Source organism: Wyeomyia smithii, chromosome 3, assembly GCF_029784165.1.
Source record: "Wyeomyia smithii strain HCP4-BCI-WySm-NY-G18 chromosome 3, ASM2978416v1, whole genome shotgun sequence".
In the NCBI taxonomy this organism is placed as follows: domain Eukaryota; kingdom Metazoa; phylum Arthropoda; class Insecta; order Diptera; family Culicidae; genus Wyeomyia; species Wyeomyia smithii.
The window spans coordinates 69,077,303-69,094,729 of record NC_073696.1 but is presented as its reverse complement, the minus strand read 5'-3'; the positions used below and the strand labels follow the sequence as shown (position 1 = coordinate 69,094,729).

At 38.8% G+C, this 17,427-nt stretch overlaps 1 protein-coding gene across 50 annotated transcripts in view; it reads left to right on the top strand.

Moving 5' to 3' along the window:
- The first annotated feature begins 1,936 nt into the window (after positions 1-1,936).
- LOC129731781 (zinc finger protein 420-like) overlaps positions 1,937-17,427 on the top strand; it is a 47,795-nt gene continuing 32,304 nt past the window's right edge. For 40 of the 50 annotated variants that reach the window (XM_055692036.1, XM_055692040.1, XM_055692071.1 and 37 more), the window contains exons 1-2: positions 1,938-2,608; positions 6,290-6,402. Coding sequence is in view for 6 of the 50 variants with exons in the window: in XM_055692088.1 (XP_055548063.1) it covers positions 4,578-4,927 (350 nt within the window). In the remaining 44 variants the exon portion in view is untranslated. Of the gene's footprint in view, positions 2,609-4,349; positions 4,928-6,289; positions 6,403-17,427 lie in introns of those variants that run through there. The other 10 variants (XM_055692081.1, XM_055692064.1, XM_055692088.1 and 7 more) reach the window with 9 other exon arrangements.

The following is a 17,427-nucleotide window of genomic DNA, read 5'->3' as shown; positions in this document are numbered from 1 at the left end:
ATCGTTTGGAAGTTTTCATTTATCAACAATGATAAGCTTGCTTGGTGACAGCTATGAAAAAAAAATCCTTAGTGATAATTTCAATCGAATCAATAGCGAAAATTTTCACTTCTCGATAGTGAAAAAAATCAGCGATTTTTTTCGTTTCAATTATTTTATACTCAATGATGAAATAATCTTGTTTAATGAGAAGATCTTCAACAAATAAACGAAGGATAGGTCTTGCTTGTTTATTTTAATGCTCTCATAAAAAGCAATGTTATTTTTACAATATATGCCGAATCGTAATGAACGGCAGAATACAGTGCCGAAACATGTGCCTGGAAGCTCTATACCCAGTTGTTGACGAAAACACATTGTCTCGTTATGGATGATCAAAGTTTGGCAAAAAGTTCATGGTTTTTTTCATTTGCTCGTGTGGAAATTCGTGACGACCAGGACGGCCGATGGGCAGTTATACTTAATGGAATGCCTCCAAAAGCGTTTACTTCAACATTTGAGGTCACACAATGGTCCTACAACTTTTTGGTCGGATTTAGCCCCGTGTCATTACTCGTAAGATATTCTGGAATGGTACGAGACTAAGGAAGTCAAATTCGTACCGAAGCATCTCAATCCCCCTAACGCACCTGAGCTGCGGCCAACTACTGAGAAGTACTGGGCCATCATGAAGCAGGCACTTCGGGAACATCCTAGGGAAGTAAAATCGTAGGAGGATATGAAGGGAAAATGGATTTCCACACAAAAAAACAGTGGGTTCAAACGTTGTACAAGACCTTATGAGCAGTGTTGAGAGGAAAGTTCGTGCGTTTGGATTGGTTGCATGAGTGAAATTAAAAAATCTTTTTTTGTGATGCAATGCGGTTCCCTTGACATTCATTCTTTCTTCGTAGATCACTGCTGATATAAAAACACGTGTAGGTTAAGATAACTTCTGAACCATAAACCCATTTCTAATAAAACTCAATAATTAGGGGTCTATCACAAATATTCATGATTCTACCAAAAAGAAAAATTTTTAGAAAAAAATGTTTTATGGTATGCTTCTAAATCTAAACAAACATTCAGTATTGGAATGTTCCTCTCAAGCATTTGAGCAATAAAATAGGCACCAAGTCCAGCAATCAATCGTAACATAATACATGCGGTTTGCACTACGGAAAAGTGTGACGCTGTCTGGCGTTATAATTGACCTTAAAGAATTCGAACACTCGCAAGGTTACATAGGTCGTGCTTCCTCTCCCCCTGAAACCACTTGCGCCTATGCTGCGTCGTGAGACGTTAATGGTTCTGGTCAATATGCGGAGTGGCGGCTACGAATCTCTTCGTCGCTCCGGTACAAGCATAGGCAAATCGTTTTCCGCCGTCACTATTGTTCTGGATATACCTAAACATGCAAAGTACCTCCAAAGCGCTGGTGTATCGTCCAGCTGATTTCGTAGCATAATTTACACCCGGCCACGCGCATAAAACACCGGCAGCAGAGTGAAGCATATTTTCACTCTCTTTCGCTCCCATTCCACGGGCCCAGCTCGAGCCAAGCAGAAGCCGCGCTCGTCTTGTGTGTGATTGAATCGTTTTTTTTAATGCCCACATAGCTCTTTCTTCATTCATCAATATTTGCGTTCTCTTTCTGTCTACACTCTCGTCAGACAGTGGCGATAGTTTACGTAGTGTGCGTTTCTGGCTGGCTGCCGTCGTCGTCGTCGTCGTCAATCGTCTACTGCGCCTTTCCCACTGATGATATGTGCAAGCAGAAGAGAAGAGCGAGAGCAGAGAGCTCCCCGTCCACCATTTTGGGTACGAAAAAGCCACGGGCTGCAGGCGTTGAAGAGAGCCGCGGCTCCGGATTTTGCAGCGTCGCTGAATAAAAAAGAGAGAATTTTTCGAACCCGCAGCCAGCGCGCTCCCGTCGTCTTCGTCGTTCCGCTCGCTCGGCGTCGATAAAATTCTGTATTTGACACAGGCAGGCAGGTTCGGTCTCGCGCGGTCCGCAGAAAAGTGTCCAAAATTACTTAGATATCCGTTCCGGCGACGGCCGAAATAGTGCACATCCGGCGCGGTACATGGTGGCGATCCGTTTGCACATATTTTCCTACCCCGCACGTTTCCAATTGACGGTGAAAAGTGACCGCAAAGTTTGTTCGAGTTGAGATCCCCCGCCGCAAAGCAGTTGTCTCGTCGCGTATCGTTTGCGTGCATTGCGAGGAAGGCGAAGGAAAAAAGGTCGCCATGACAGTCGTCGGGTCGGCTCGATCTCAACTCAGCGGCAGCCTCTAGGAAAAGAAATTTTTCCAACGAAACGCGGGCCTGTGCTGTGTGTGATTTTAAGTTTTATGGGTGATTTTACAAGTAGAATTTTTTGAGCAGTTTGAAAGAAGAAAAAAGCCAAACGATTGTTCGAGAGTTTTTCCTGTTTTATTTCAATTAGTTAGCTTTTAGTGGATCTATAGTGCGAATGAAGTAATTGTTGAGTAAGGGAAAGGAATGGAAGATTGTTAAACCATTTGTTCCCTTTGAATTGATCGGACTGCCCGGTCTCTTTTCTACTGCAACTGCCAGCTAGTGTTAGAGCGAGCAAGAGCTCGAAAGGCAGCAAGTCGAAAAAGTAAGCTCCCCGACAACGAAACGATGATGAAGTTCTATATTATGCGCGCTGCTGCTCCCCAAAAGTTTCGATTCAGCACGGACTTGCAGTAGTGTGTGTGTTTTTGTTCCGTCGGATTTTATGAGTCAAATGGAGGAGTGAGGCAAAGCATAGTACTAGCAGCCTCTGCACAGTGTCAGCTAGTACGGGACAGGAGGGACAGAAAAAAAAAGTTTGACATTTCTGCGTCTGCTGTGGCGGCGGCTTCAGCTGTGTGTATGAACTTCGTCGTGCTTCGCGTTTGCCGTCTCGTCCTCTCGTTTGGTTTCGGTTGCCGGCTCTCGGCATTGGCGCGTTCTCTCATTTAGCTCTCTCTGTTTTTTTTTTAATTCAAAAGCTTTGCCGAAAAAGTGAGAATGGAAAAAGTGTAGAATGAATCCCACTAACAGGACAGTTTGTACTACGACTGTAGTATTCTTATTAGGAAAAGCTCGATAGTTGGACACCAAAAATGGTAATTTGTTTAATGTTTTATTTTCAGATTACCATCAAATTTTTGCTTTGGATTGGTGCACTACATTGGCCATGACTATGCGAATAATAATTTTTATCGGATTTAACTCTTAGTTTGGGTTTTTATCCAGAATAAAATTTATAAAAGTCGCAATTATTACAAGTTGTTTGTTTGGTATAAGGGTTTGGATTTCAGTTTCAAAAATCAAGCGATTGCCTAAAATGAAACATAAATAGTTCCTATTTTCAATAAAAGGTCTAAAGTTTATATTTTCATCTAAAATGGTCTCTATTTCACCCAGAAGTCTTTCTCCTTTTCTCGTTTAAATTATCGTTTGGAATTTGAGATGCAATTCTGACAAATTACAACATTCAAACAACACGGGAATACAGCAGTTATCATGATACGAAATTTAGATGATGTAAAATTTCAGCACGCCTTGCATAGACGTCTCAAATTCTTAAAATTGATGTCTTGAAGGAAAACGTGCTTTTGATGAGTGTAACTTTTTGTGAATCATCAATGTTTCTTTTACAGGGTGTCGAAAACCTGGAAATTTCACTAGTTTTCACCTAACGCTGTTGTGTTCATATAGAATTGTGCGAAGGCTTTAGAAGTTGGGAAACTGTTGCTGATAGTTGTGTTTCTTCAGTAACAAGAACTTGACAACCACATTTAATTCAAATTAAGGATGCATGGTTTGGTAAGACTATTTTGTGTAAAATTCCTGGAACAGGGACTAACACTAATTTTGTAGAATTTATAATTTTGCGTATCTGCGTACCAAAGAGAAGGACAATGCAATAACAAACAAATATTTTTTGGAACAGAAACTTTCTTCATAGCCTTAAAGCTTCCTCCCATGTCATCGATATGCGAATTGGAGATTGATCCTAATAACATAACTAAACATTTGCAGTAAGTACCGAAAAGAAAAGTAACCCCTTGTGATCTGTTTCTTTTAAAGGCGGGGGGCGGCCGCAGAGCATTGCGTGCGCTTAGTAGTATATGTTCATGGGACGAACGAGCGGAAAGTTACGAGAGCCGGAGAGATTAGCCGAATGACGAGACCGAGACCGAATAATGAATCGAACGAGCGAGCAAGAGGAGGCATAGCATTTTTCACTCCGCCACCATCTTCTCGTCGTCGCTGGTCGCGTTAGCAAGCGGTATGCTCTGAACTGTGCTCCTCTTTTTAACTCGACTCTTTTTTTTGGTTAATTATTACAACAATGGCGGACCTTAAAGCGTCTATAAATAAAAATAAGAATATTCAGCAGTGCTGTGTGAGAAATAGTAGGAAAATTGTTCAACATCAGTGTTAATGATCTGTGATCTGATTGGAAATGTTAGAAATTGTAGGAGACAAGTGAAGTACCCTATCAGTGCATGCTTGAACAAAGAGAAAAAGAAGCAATCCCTGACAGTTGTGTGAATTAGAGGGTGGTCTTCTGGTTTGGGGCTCCGTTCCGGCAAATGGATTCCGGTAATCCTCTTCTCCGACAGCAACAGCAGCAAGTTCTTCCACACTTGGAACGAGAGCACCACCGCCAGCACCACCACTACCAGTATCTTCAACCTCCGCTTCAGCCGCACCAGCAGCAACAACAGCAACAGCAGCAGGCGGCGGCGGCGGCAGCACTACTACAAGTGCAGCAACAACATCATCATCAGCAGCAACAGCGAATAAAAACTGGTTGGGGCGCGACGACTGCGACAGCAGCAGCAGCAGCGGCAGCGGCGACTTCGTCGTTCATCCAGAATATTGTCAGCACCGCCGCCAGTAGCAGCAGCAGCGGTGGTGGAGGAGGAGGAGAGCTTTTGATGTAAGCGTTTCAGCGTTCTTGGCTTTTTCTCATTTAATTTCAATGTTCGTTTCTCGTTCCACACGGTATCGTCTCCATCTGTACAGACCAAGCGGAGCGAAGAGGGAAATCGAATTGGAATCTGGTTACCGTAGGTCGGCGCGACTGTAAATTTACGTGTAAAATTGAAAATTTAGTATCTATGGAGAATCATTTTTTGGATGAACTGTAATTGCGTTATTTGGCCTTCTAAAAACATACGTAAAGTTCACATACTTTCAATTAAATAGAGTAGAATAGCTGACGAAAACAAATCATTCTGTTAATCTCTTAACTGAATGTTATGATCAGTTTAGTCTCTTGTTATCTCACTTATCGCTTTAACGCATATCTCTAGTATCGATAAAACCAGCTCTGAGATACGGTAACTTTTCAACAACGCTCCCCAGACCCTTTCGTGTTCCCTCTTCTCGCTCTGGCGCACTTGTTTTCGTTCCTTCTCACTCTAGCGTTCGCGTTTTCAATTGCGTGCTGAATATACTTTTCTTCGATCAACCCCCGGTGCTCACGCTTAGCGCGTCTTGCGGTGTGCGGCGGCGGCCGACGAGACGACGATGTCTGCGGCTCGGCGGAAGGAGAAGCGGTGGCAGCGCCACGGAATACAAAATATAATATTGCCGGGCGGACAATAGTTAAGAAGACGATGACGGCGGGAGCTGGGGGTTTCTCTTTATTGCTCCTTGTCTGGGTTTCGAGCCCACACCCTTTCCCATCCCATCGTTCTGAGGAAAATGTTGGGTTGTGTGCGAGATGCAGACGCGCCTTTTCCCTCCTGACCGCGCTGCGAGGCGACTCCAGTGTACGTTGAGAATGGTTCGCGCTTTTTGAGTTTTAAATCCGCCACTGTGTTTTGACCAACACAGGTGCAGATTGAACATACACAAGCTCGCATGAATCGCGTGTGTGAGAGAGTCTGGTCTGGTCGTCGCGTTCGAGGGGAAGAAGGTTAAAAACCTCTTGTAATTTTGTAGAACGATCTCCTGCGAAGTATGTATAGCAGCTAGAAAACATTCCCTTCGTCTGTCCGTGGTAGACCATTCCCCGGAAAGCAAAGCCGGCGGTAGTGATAGAGCCGCACATTGAGGAAAGAGGATTATTTTGTTTCTATTCCTCTTTGATTCAGGTTTCATAACCTGGGGGGAAGCTATTCGCGGCAAATTTAGGTTTTCCGAGTTTATTCATGTTTACCAGAGATTTTATTTAATATGTGATGTATCGTTCAAAGTCTTCTTATTTTTGACTTTCATTCGTTTGTTTTTTTTTTCGGCAAACTAACCCAGCGTTTATCACTTTCTCTCTCTCTTTTTTTTGAAACACTTTCAGATGTCAGTCATAATTGGAAGATAGAAAACTAGCTCCTTCTGTTTCACAAACTGTGTTCTTTTAACGATTTTGATCAGTCATACCCCTACCATTTTTGTTGATTATTTTTAAAGGTAAGATGTTGCTTATATACCTACTGTTTGTACATGCGAGAACAGCTGATGTAATTGATTTCTATTTGCAAAGGAAAGTAACTGGCACAGCGAAATTTATTATCGTTGAATAATTAGTAATAATCCCTTCTGAGTCTCGCGCCGAAAGTAACAAGTTTTGAATTCGAAACAGCTCTAGATGTTAACAACGAGTCAAACGTGAAGCAAAACTACGTAAAATTTTATAAAACTTAATTAAAAATTCAAGCATTTCATTCAGTTTTAACCTTTTTATCCGTCCTAATTTCCCAGATGGTCTCGAGGTACGATGCTGGCCTAACAAGTCAGTCGTCGTAGGTTCGAGTCTCGGCTCGTGAGAGACTGTTAGTCGTAGCGCTAACCCCGCAATTGTCCTGTACACTTAACAGTCGGCTGCGAAGTCTGTGTATAAATAAACAGAAAGACAAGTTCCGAATCGGAATGTACCACCAAGGCTTTGCTTTTTTATCCATCCTAAAAACGAGAACAATCATTATAGCCTTTGTTCTTTTTTTTTGCCGTATCAGACATTCGGTAACGTGTGAAATATGTAAAAAACATATTCATACTCTTGTACGAATGTGTTTTAACGTAAACAAAAAAGAGCCCTATAATATTGACTTCGTGAACTTGGTTCTGAAATTCAGAAACAAAATTTAAAGCTGCGTTTACTAAACATAGCGTTAGAGCGGTATATTTCGAAGATTGCAGATTGATGACTTTCACTTCCACTCAGATTGCTTGAAGAACACTGTGCAGGAGTAATATTCGAACCAATCTAGCTGCTGAAGTAGGCCTGACAGTAATCATTGCTGGTCACGCCCACTTTTGCAAGATTAGAAGACATGTCTGCAATTTGAAGTTTTGCAACATGTCTTCAATTTGTGATTGTTTTGCAACCCCAAAACATAAATTTGCGTTTACTAAGCATTCTCGAAGTTTACCCGAAGGAATAGTGCCGGCTTAACGAGCCTATTGTGCTTTTTTCAATTTGTATTGAGAAAGTAAATTTGTATTTGTATAGTATATTGTATGAAGAAAGACAGCCAAAAGGCGCTTCATCCGTTTAAAACCTATCCTCAATAGATAAGAATATGAGATACATAATAATGCATCTGTATATTTATTAGGTTGGCAATAAAAATCGATTTTTCGGATTTCGTTTAGCGGCAGGGCTCAGGAGTTTCGTCTTCTCGAAAAAAGTTCCCATGCAAATTACAGCTCAATCAGGCTCCGGGAAAACGTTCCTCAAAGTGGTCAAAGTTTCAACTCCTTGACCGATAAAAAATGCACTTCATGAAATTGTCGATATCGATTTTAACCTGACATCTAGGGTGGGAAGACATGTGAAGACATTTTTTCCTGAATAAAAATGACCTTGAATCCATTATTAGAAAGGACATTGAAGCTGCAGTACTTACTTAATAGAAGCCCACAGAGTCAGTGATGCTTCCGTAAGTACTACGGGATTAGAGGAAATTAGGGGATTAGATAGAATTCTCATCCTAGCAAGTTATTGTTGAGTCCATTTAACGTTACCCAAGTTCAACCACGAGGAGGCGGATTGTTTTGCAACCCCAACATTCAGATTTGCGTTCACTAAGAGGATTCTCGAAGTTTATCCGGAGGATGCCGGCTCAACGCCTATTTTTTGTAAAGAATTCTCAGGGAAATTTTTTTAAACCGAAACGCGATTTTTTTGAGCGGCTCTAGCGTGAAAACTGATTTTCCCAGTACAAAAGGTTAATTAGGGACTTCTACTGTTGGGTTCCATATCCGATTGAACTTACACTTGACTTTATACACTGGGATTTCAGCTTTGCATTGATCTACGTTGTACTTTCTTTGTGCCGAATGCTGAAAAATAATAGGGAAGTTGACGTTAAATTGCAGGGAAAATCAGGGTATTTTATTTCGAAAACATTCCCGTAAATGTTCTTTCGAAAAAATGGCTGCTGAATGCATGCCTGAAACTTATATAGTATATTTTCGGAAATTGTTGGTCTTTCGGTTAGTTTGTACCATACAAACACAAACATGACTTCATGACTTTGCTGATAAAAAGATCGCCGCATCCAACATTTTTGCAAAAATAACAATCTAACTGAAATCCTTTAAAACTCTTAGCCAAATATGGAAAAAAAATTAGGAGGGTGGTTTCCAAGACACGACCGCATGCTGTTGGACTACGGTATTCCATTACAACAAATAATAGACGGAATTCTAACTCTAGTAATTTCTGCAATTTTATCTAACAGTGCATTTCTAAATGCGGAGACGTTAAAGCGGTATAAATAATAATATATACTGAAAGAATGAATCTTTTATATAATCGCTGTAACTTCAGGAAAACCTTTCTTCGTAGCTGCACCACAGACAAACAGACGTACCACTCCATACAAAATTCTAAGAAAAGTGGTATCGACCAACTTGTGCGACATCTACTGGACATATTCCACAAAAGATAAACTTTCAGCCTTTCTACTGTTGCCGGTCAATGCACGAATGAGAAAATCAATTCGATGGTGTGTGCTTTTGTAAGCGACCAATATTTGCCACCACCAGCTTTCTGCTGCTTCAGAAAGAACCGGCCGCTTTGCCGGCCGACGCACGAGTGAGAAATTCAATTCGATAGTGTGCGTATGACACCGGTACAGTTTTGGAATGAAAATGGTGAAATGTTCGAATGGTACCTTTTATATCAAGGTTTCGTCAGTTATTTAGAAAGAGGTAGCAGTTTAGAAGGATAGGGAATGGCAAGGAAAGTGAAACAACAATAACAACAAATCGTTTACGAAGTCAGCTCGGTTGTATCCGTTAGTGTCGGCGGAAGAGAGGTAGTGATTGGTTGCTCGGTATGATTTAGACAATCGATGTTATTTACCAAGTTTTCAATAGTGTATCTCAAACAATAGGTTGTTTTTGTTACATAAATTTAACCGTAAAAAATTTTCTGATTGGTTGATGCCAAAACCTCGATATTCTGAAAAGAAAAGACTGATATATAAGCGCTCAAAACCTGATCACTTTTCCCTGATTGAATTACTAGATTTTCAAATTCAGGTGCCTAAGTTCGGGATAGACGTTAGTCCAACGTCAAAATAGTTTTTTGATGAAGTTATCGGCTTATCAGAATTAATGGCCAGCAGGAACATCGATTTTAGAATAGAAGTTTCAGCAACTATAATTTACTTCCGCACGGCTGTTAAAGGTTAGTCGAGTTCTGAGAAGTACGAACGAGTGATGTTTGAAAACAGTTTATGCAAAGCAAAGCAAAGCTTTGATGCTACATTCTGATTCCGAACTCGACCTTCTGTTTATTATACATAGACATCGCAGCCAACTGTTTAATGTACAGGACAATTGTGGGGCTAGCGCTACGATCTTACTGACACTAATAGTTTCTTCCGAGCCGGACTCGAACCTACGACGACTGCAAATATCTTAGAATAACAATATAGTTCACTCTCGAATTTCCCATATATTCCCGTGAAGACAGACAGGGAACACCCCCTCTTGTGGTGAAAAAGGTAACTAAACTCATTGCACAGTGGTACAGTAAGGCAATTTAGGCGGACATAGGCTTTTCGTTGCGATTTTGGTTTGCGGTTTAAAGCCATAGTTTTTGTAAAAAGTTGTTTCTTATACATAGTCCTCTATTCATGTGCGAATGAAAATTAGGGCGGTCCTAAAATCAACGAAATAAAACATTCTTTGGCAAACTTGTAGACCAACTAATTCTAAGTAACTTTGTAAAAAAACTTTTTTGAAGACATGAAATTTGGTTTCCAAAAACAGTCTTTTCGCTCTATTTTTTCAATTCAAATTTAAAAACAAAGTTTTCTTCGGTAATTTTAATCAAAAATACGCCAATTTTGACGAAAAAACATTGTCGATATTATACAGATGAAGAGTTTTCACTATTTCTATTTTAAAAATAGGCCCTTTTGATATATTGATGTCTCCGTTTAGGGCAAACATAAATAATATTTTTTGGTATCATTTGATAGAACAAATATTGTATAAATATTGTAAAGAAATACCGAAAGTTGCTTAAAATTAGTTGATCTACAACTGTGCCGATGAATGTATACATTTATTTATGCAAAGAAAAAGTTAGTTTTTTCATTTAGTCGATTTCAGGACCACCCTAATTTTCATTTGCACATAAAAAATAGACTAAATATAAGAAACAAGTTCTTAGAAAAAAATTTTACTCTAAAACCACAAAATCGCATCGAAAAACTCGTGTCCGCCTACATTGCCTTACTGTATCACTGTGCATTGTTGTTGAATTTCTGTGAGCGTGTGACATTTACTCAATTTTAGATTTAGTTGACTCAATTTCATACTTTCACAGAAAAAAATATGTTGCAGATTTCGTGCGTATATTGTTTGTATGTAAAACTAACGCCATTCCGGGAGTTAAATATTGATAATATAATAGATGTAGCTTATCGAGGCACGAAGAAGAAATATTCAAATAATCAGGCCACGACGTGTAAATGGTAAACTAATCCCAAGTTGCTATATACGTGGTTCCCTGTGTAACTTCACTAGCTCAGATCCATCACGGGAAGCAACTACGAAATGTGCGGCCGTCGAGCTCAAGCTCAATAATCAGGCCACGAAGTGTACAATTAAATGAATATTTCAATTACCTCGTGAAAAAGATAAAAGGAGAAACCGCACAATGGTTGTCAATAGTCGTATATGGTTGTTGTGCAACTTTTAGCATAGATAACACTTGAATGTTCTATCAATTTAACAATTTAAGTATGGATACATATCATGTTGTAATTGGTTTAAAAGCTTTTTTATATTATATATAAAAGATATTCAACAAAACAAACATAATTAGTGATAACAACTGTTATGCAAAAACTATTATTTAATGTTTAGTTTTCTTCGTTTTGAAAGTATTTTTTGTTTTTTTATCCCTCCGAATTTTTTGCTCTCGAGTTCTAATCTTCGTATTCATCACTTGCAGCTTTGCTTTAACCAGCATATTTATGTATTTACTAGCTGACCCGGCAAACTTCGTCCCGCCTATTTTTGTGTTTAATTCAATAATTTTCAACATTCCCAATTCATTGATTTCTTGCGATTTGTTTATATCGTTTGAAATTATTGGTTTTATCGGAATGACAACATCCTCGACTTTTGCCTTTAGTACATCACCTCTATTCCGAAAACACTCATGTTAGGTGGTATTCAGTTATTTTCGTTGTTTTCCAGAAACTGAAAGTGGTCATCTTCGAATTCATTATGGTGTCCAGGGTCAATGCTTGGCTTCTATACATTATTTCGATTACGGAAATATTCATATGCAGTAGTATTCGGCTGTTTCCCAGAAGTTGCCATCTTACAATTCAAAATGGTGTCTGAGGTCAATTTTTAGCTCCATGCATCATTCTGGTTAAAGAAACACTCATAGTGGGTGGTATTTGGTCCCTTTAGGCTATTTATTTTGGAGACAATTTCAGGCCCCTGAGCGTCATTCTGGTTTAAGAAACACCAATAATAGGTGTTATTTAGTCATTTTCGGCTGTTCTTCAGAAACCGGAAGTCACCATCTTAGAATTCAAAATGTTGTCTGTGGTCGATTCTAGCTCCTGTGTATCATTCTGGTATCGAAACATCTCATATTGGATGGAAATCGGCCGGTTGAAGAAATACCCATATTGGGTGTTATTTGGTTATTTTCAGCAGTTTCCCATTGACCGGAAGTCGTCATTTTACAATTCATAATGTTATCTGAGGTCGATTTGTAGCTTCAGTGCATCATAAAAATCCCGGAAATACCCATAATGAGTGTTATTTGGTCTTTTGCCACTGTTGTTTAGGAACCGGAAGTCGCCATATTGGATTTCAAAATGGCATTTGGAGACAATTTCTGGCCTCTGAGCATCATTCTGGTTAAAGAAACACCCATATTTGGTTGTTTTTGGGTCATTTTCGGCAGTTTTCCAGTCACCAAAAGTCGCCATTTTACTACTCAAAATGTTGTCTGAGGTCGATTTGTGGTTTCAGTGCATCATCACGATTTCGGAAATATCCATATTGGATGGTATTTGGTCATATCTCGCTGTTTCTCAGAAACCGGAAGTCGCCATCTTGGATTTCAAAATGGTATTCAGAGACAATTTCTGGCCTCTGAGCGTCATTCTAGTTAAAGAAACATCGATATTGGTGGTATTTGGTCATTTTCCTCTTTTTTCCAATCACTGGAAGTCGCCATCTTACAATTCAAAATTTTGTCTGATTTTTCAAAAACCGGAAGTCGCCATCTTGGATTTCAAACTGGCATTTCGAGACAATTTCTGGCCTCTGAGCGTCATTCTAGTTAAAAAAAACCATATAAGGTGGTATTTGGTCATTTTCGGCAGTTTCCCGGTCACCGGAAGTCGCCATTTTACAACTTAAAATATTGTCGGAGGTCGACAAACGTACAAACCGTGGAACACCACCCATGGATTGCCTTATGCATAGGCGAACTTTATTATTATAAAATATTCGGCCGAGTCCACTTCACAATAAAATGTGAATTTTTTTCAGTGTACCCATTAGGGTAATATTATTGTCAAAAGTTGCTCTATTTCGCATGTCGTGTAGAACAAAATCAGAAGTGGCGCACCTAGCGGTCAAAAGGTGACTAACGCTTCTGTCATTTTCAATTTGTCTTCATAATTTCACGTAAGTGAACTATATTGGTATTTAATATATTCGACGACTGGCTTATTAGGCGAGCATCGTACCTCGAGACCAACAGTTTATGCAACATGGTGCAGAATAGATTGTTTTACCAACATGTAGCAGATAATGTATTATTTTAAGATGTAGTTTTGCTAAAAACATCACAAAACTGAAAGGCTCAGAGTAGCCCTCCATGTCAAAAGAAACTCCGCACGACGGTAACTTTTTAAAGTAACCATAAAAAATGACTATTCGGGGTATTTTATTTTCAAGCATATCCAGCTGATCGATTTTCGATCTTTTTGCATCAAATTAAAGGTAATTATTGATAGTTTAAAAAAAGTACCGAGGAACTAAATCTGCGTGTTTTTTTTTATTGCGAAAAATAAAAAATCATAGTTTTCGTCATGTTTTCAACATAAGTTTACACAAATATATAAAGAAAACAAATAACTGAAAATTTCTCCATATAGAGAGTCAAATGTGCCTTTCAATTGAGATTCAAAAATACATTTATGTGCATCCCAAAAAAAAGACAAACAAATGAAACAAAAAGAAATTTTTTTATGCAAAACATCAATGAGTAAATTTGAGATATTTGCGATGTGAACATTGCAAATTGTTTGTCTTAAAAAATTCCCAACAGTCGGTTAAAGACAGTTTTGATGTGAAAATTGAAAGAAAAGACTAAGAGTAAATAAAGTGTTTCTTCAATCTAAATCAGTTATTTTCAAAGATAGAGATGAACTTTTTCTGCAAAGTTAATAACAAGGCAACAACATTGTAGAACAATATTTAACTATCTACAAAGTAAAAAAAAGATACCTATTTGAATTTAATCCAATTTTTCAATTCATATTATACTACTTTTTAGAAGATGTTTTTTCCTCGAATATTATTGCTAAAATATTCTAGAAAAAAACGTATATTGCTTTAGATCCAATTTCCCCCTGAATTCGGCTTTGTATGGACCGATAACTGCGCTGGCTACGTCCTTACGGTCGGTTAGGTAAGGAAAGAAGGAAGTGTTACAATATTGTTGTTGTCAGAGACCGAGTTTACTCTGCATCTCTATGACTATAACGGAAAGGAATACCGTGGTCAGAGACAGATTTTTATACTTTTGCCCTTCCCCCTCTACATGCCTATATATTGAACTCTATTTGCTCTTCTTTACCCTTGGCAGTCAAAAATGCCTGGAGACTGTGTGTTGACTTTTTTTCTGAAATTTAGTGTGAGGAAAGGGTCAAGGTCGAAGTCAAGAATAATCCCATGCGTAAAAGCCCTTCTGATTCCGAACGGGGTCTGATTCTACTGAGATTCGAACTGACCGCTTGTCGAAGCGGACTCGATAACCTTGAGGCTACGAGCTCCTCTACTATATGTTCAGAAAATCATCTATACATATAAAAATGGAGTTCTGCTTTTCTATCTGTCTGTCTGTCTGATCAATATAGACTCGTATGGAACCGATCGACATGAAAACTTGATATGATAGTTTGAAACCCTAGAAGGGAGGGCTCCCATACAAATGAAACACAAATTTCTGCATAACGATCGACATGAAAACTTGATATGATAGTTTGAAACCCTAGAAGGGAGGGCTCCCATACAAATGAAACACAAATTTCTGCATAACTCGAGAACTGATCAAGCAAATGGAACCAAATTGGACATGTGGATGTTTCAAGAGCAAGAAATATTTCTAAGGCAGCTTGAAACCCTCCCTGTACTAGAAGGGAGGGCTCTCATACAAACGAAACACCAATATCTGGCTCCCATACAAATAAAACTGATATTTCAACCAATTTTGCCGGAAAACAACCTAAAATAATTAGAACGCAGCCTAAAATGATTAGAACAGCAGCCAAAAATCGACTAGCGACTCCATTTTTAGATTGAAACTTCAGGTTTCTGGAAAACCAGCCAAAAATTGTCGAATGTTACCTTAAAAAACTGAGGTCGCTTTTTACGCATCTGCTTTTACGCGGATTCCGGAATCTACGCGGTTTTTTTTTACGCGGATTCCGGAATTTACGCGGTTTTTTTCTACGTGGATTCCGGAATTTAAGCGGATTCCGGAGTTTACGCGGTTTTTCTACGCGGTTTCCATTTCAAAATACAAGATGACAACTTCCTGTTTCTGGAGAACAGCTTAAAATGACTAGATTCCACCCAATATCATTATTATCCGAATTATCAGAATCGAAGTGATGTACTGAATCCAAAAGGCGAGGATGTTCTCATTACAACGATTTTTCCGTGTCAGCTAGTACCATATAAACTGGTAATCATGGAATCGAAATTATTATCAAAGGCCCTATTTCAAAGATCGAGTTGACCCGTCTCGCCCATGTATTTAAAACGAGACGAGTTGCTCGTCGAGGCTTCTGTATAACGGCTCTAAAATTTGCTGTGAAATATGCTCAGTAGTTTTAAAATTTGAAAGAGAAACCGGTTATTTTATTCCTGTTTTTTGGGTCTGTATTTGGAAAAGTTTAACCTTCCAGTTAGTCTCGAGGTACGATGCTGGCCTAACAAGTCAGTCATCGTAGGTTGGAGTTTTGGCTCGAGAGAGCCGGGTAATGTCAGTAGTATCGTAGCTTTTTGTAATAGTTTAGAAGTATAAAGTTCATAAATACAGGAGGCCAAGGATCACACTGGTAAACACAGGTTTTACTCTAGAGCTCGCACTTGAAAAAATGAAAGATTATAGCTTATTAACCATTCATATGAATTTTGGTGCCCCTAGCAAAGATTACTTTTTCGAAGACTTAAATGAATTTTCCCGTAAGCAGACGTAGAAACGACCAGGGTGTCGAAAACTTGGAAAATCAGGGAATGTCAGGGAATTTATTTTTCGCTCAGGGAAATCAGGGAATACCTGATATTCACTGAGAAATATTCAGGGAAAATTTTCTAACCGAGACGCAATTTTTTTCAAACGACTCATTAGCCCACCCTTTGATATTTTAGGGAATATCAGGGAAAATCAGAGAATCTCATTTTGAAAACTTTTTCGCCACCCTGACCGACGAACCTGACGAACAATTATTCTGGGGCCTTTTGACTTTCTTCTAACCAAACTAGGGCACCAGAATTTACCTATAATAAATATAAACCTATAATCTTTCTTGGAATGTTTCGTGTCATTGTGAGAACAGTTTTTCTGGCTGCCTTTGGTTTCCAAATTCCTATTATAACAATTTTTTTTGTTGTTTGGGAATTTTTTGTTTGAAAATATAGTTTTTTCAATATACTGAGGATGTTCCACAGTAAATTTATATACAAACTCTTGTTCTATGCTGTATGGTGTATAAAATAAACCAGAATAACAGTTTTGAAAAAAGCAATCTGGAAAATTTTTTTTTGGTATGGATCCCCACTGCGACCAGTAGTTTTTTTGATCTTTTGTCAAAATCTGTCAAAATCTGATCTGTCCAAACATTTTCGCTGTTCGCACATTTTTGATTTTGATTGCAGTGTTACTAATTGAGAAGTAACCTGCTCCTTGTTATAGTGCTTTTGTCTTCTCCTTCAGACTAAGTAACCTACTTCCTTCCTTATCGACCTTATAATATCCTTCTGCAAGCTATCACTCCAACAGCGTATAATGTGCTATAATATTATCGAATAGAATTATAGTCTAAATGGTACTATCGAAGCTTTAGACCAGTGGTTATTAAGTCTGGAAGGAAGTTTTGTGTGGAAGAGCTTGAGAATAAACCCATACTTAAAAGTCCTTTTGCCAACGAATGGCTTGGTTCTACTGAGATTCGAAACTATCACCACCCGCTTGTCAAAGCGGACTCTGTAACCTTGCGGCTGCGAAGCTCTACAACGGGAAGAGGAAATGTTCATTTAAACGGAATATGGATACGGAAGAGTTCATTTAGACCATTCTGGTAAAACATTTTTTGTTATTCAAACATACGTCAATAAACGTAAGGTAAAAAAACTCAAAGAAAAATAATTTGTGAAAATGACTTAGCACGCTGCCTTAGTGTAAACCAATAGATTTGGAAAAGTCCATGGTATCGGATATTACAATGAAATTGTTAAGCAGTGTGTTGATATTTTTCAAGCAGGCAATCGTGTGTAAATTTTTACTGATTGTATATAATCTCTTTTCGCGATGTCGCCAGGGAAGAGTTGAACAATCGCTTGATTTTGATAGTCAACGAAATTGAAACCAACAACCTTAACGATGTTAGTTGTGCTGCCAGTTTACTTCTGTGATTAAATTTTAAAATAAATGTCAAGTTCTAAGAAAAACAAAAAACAATTACATCAGCTGTTCGTAACTACATC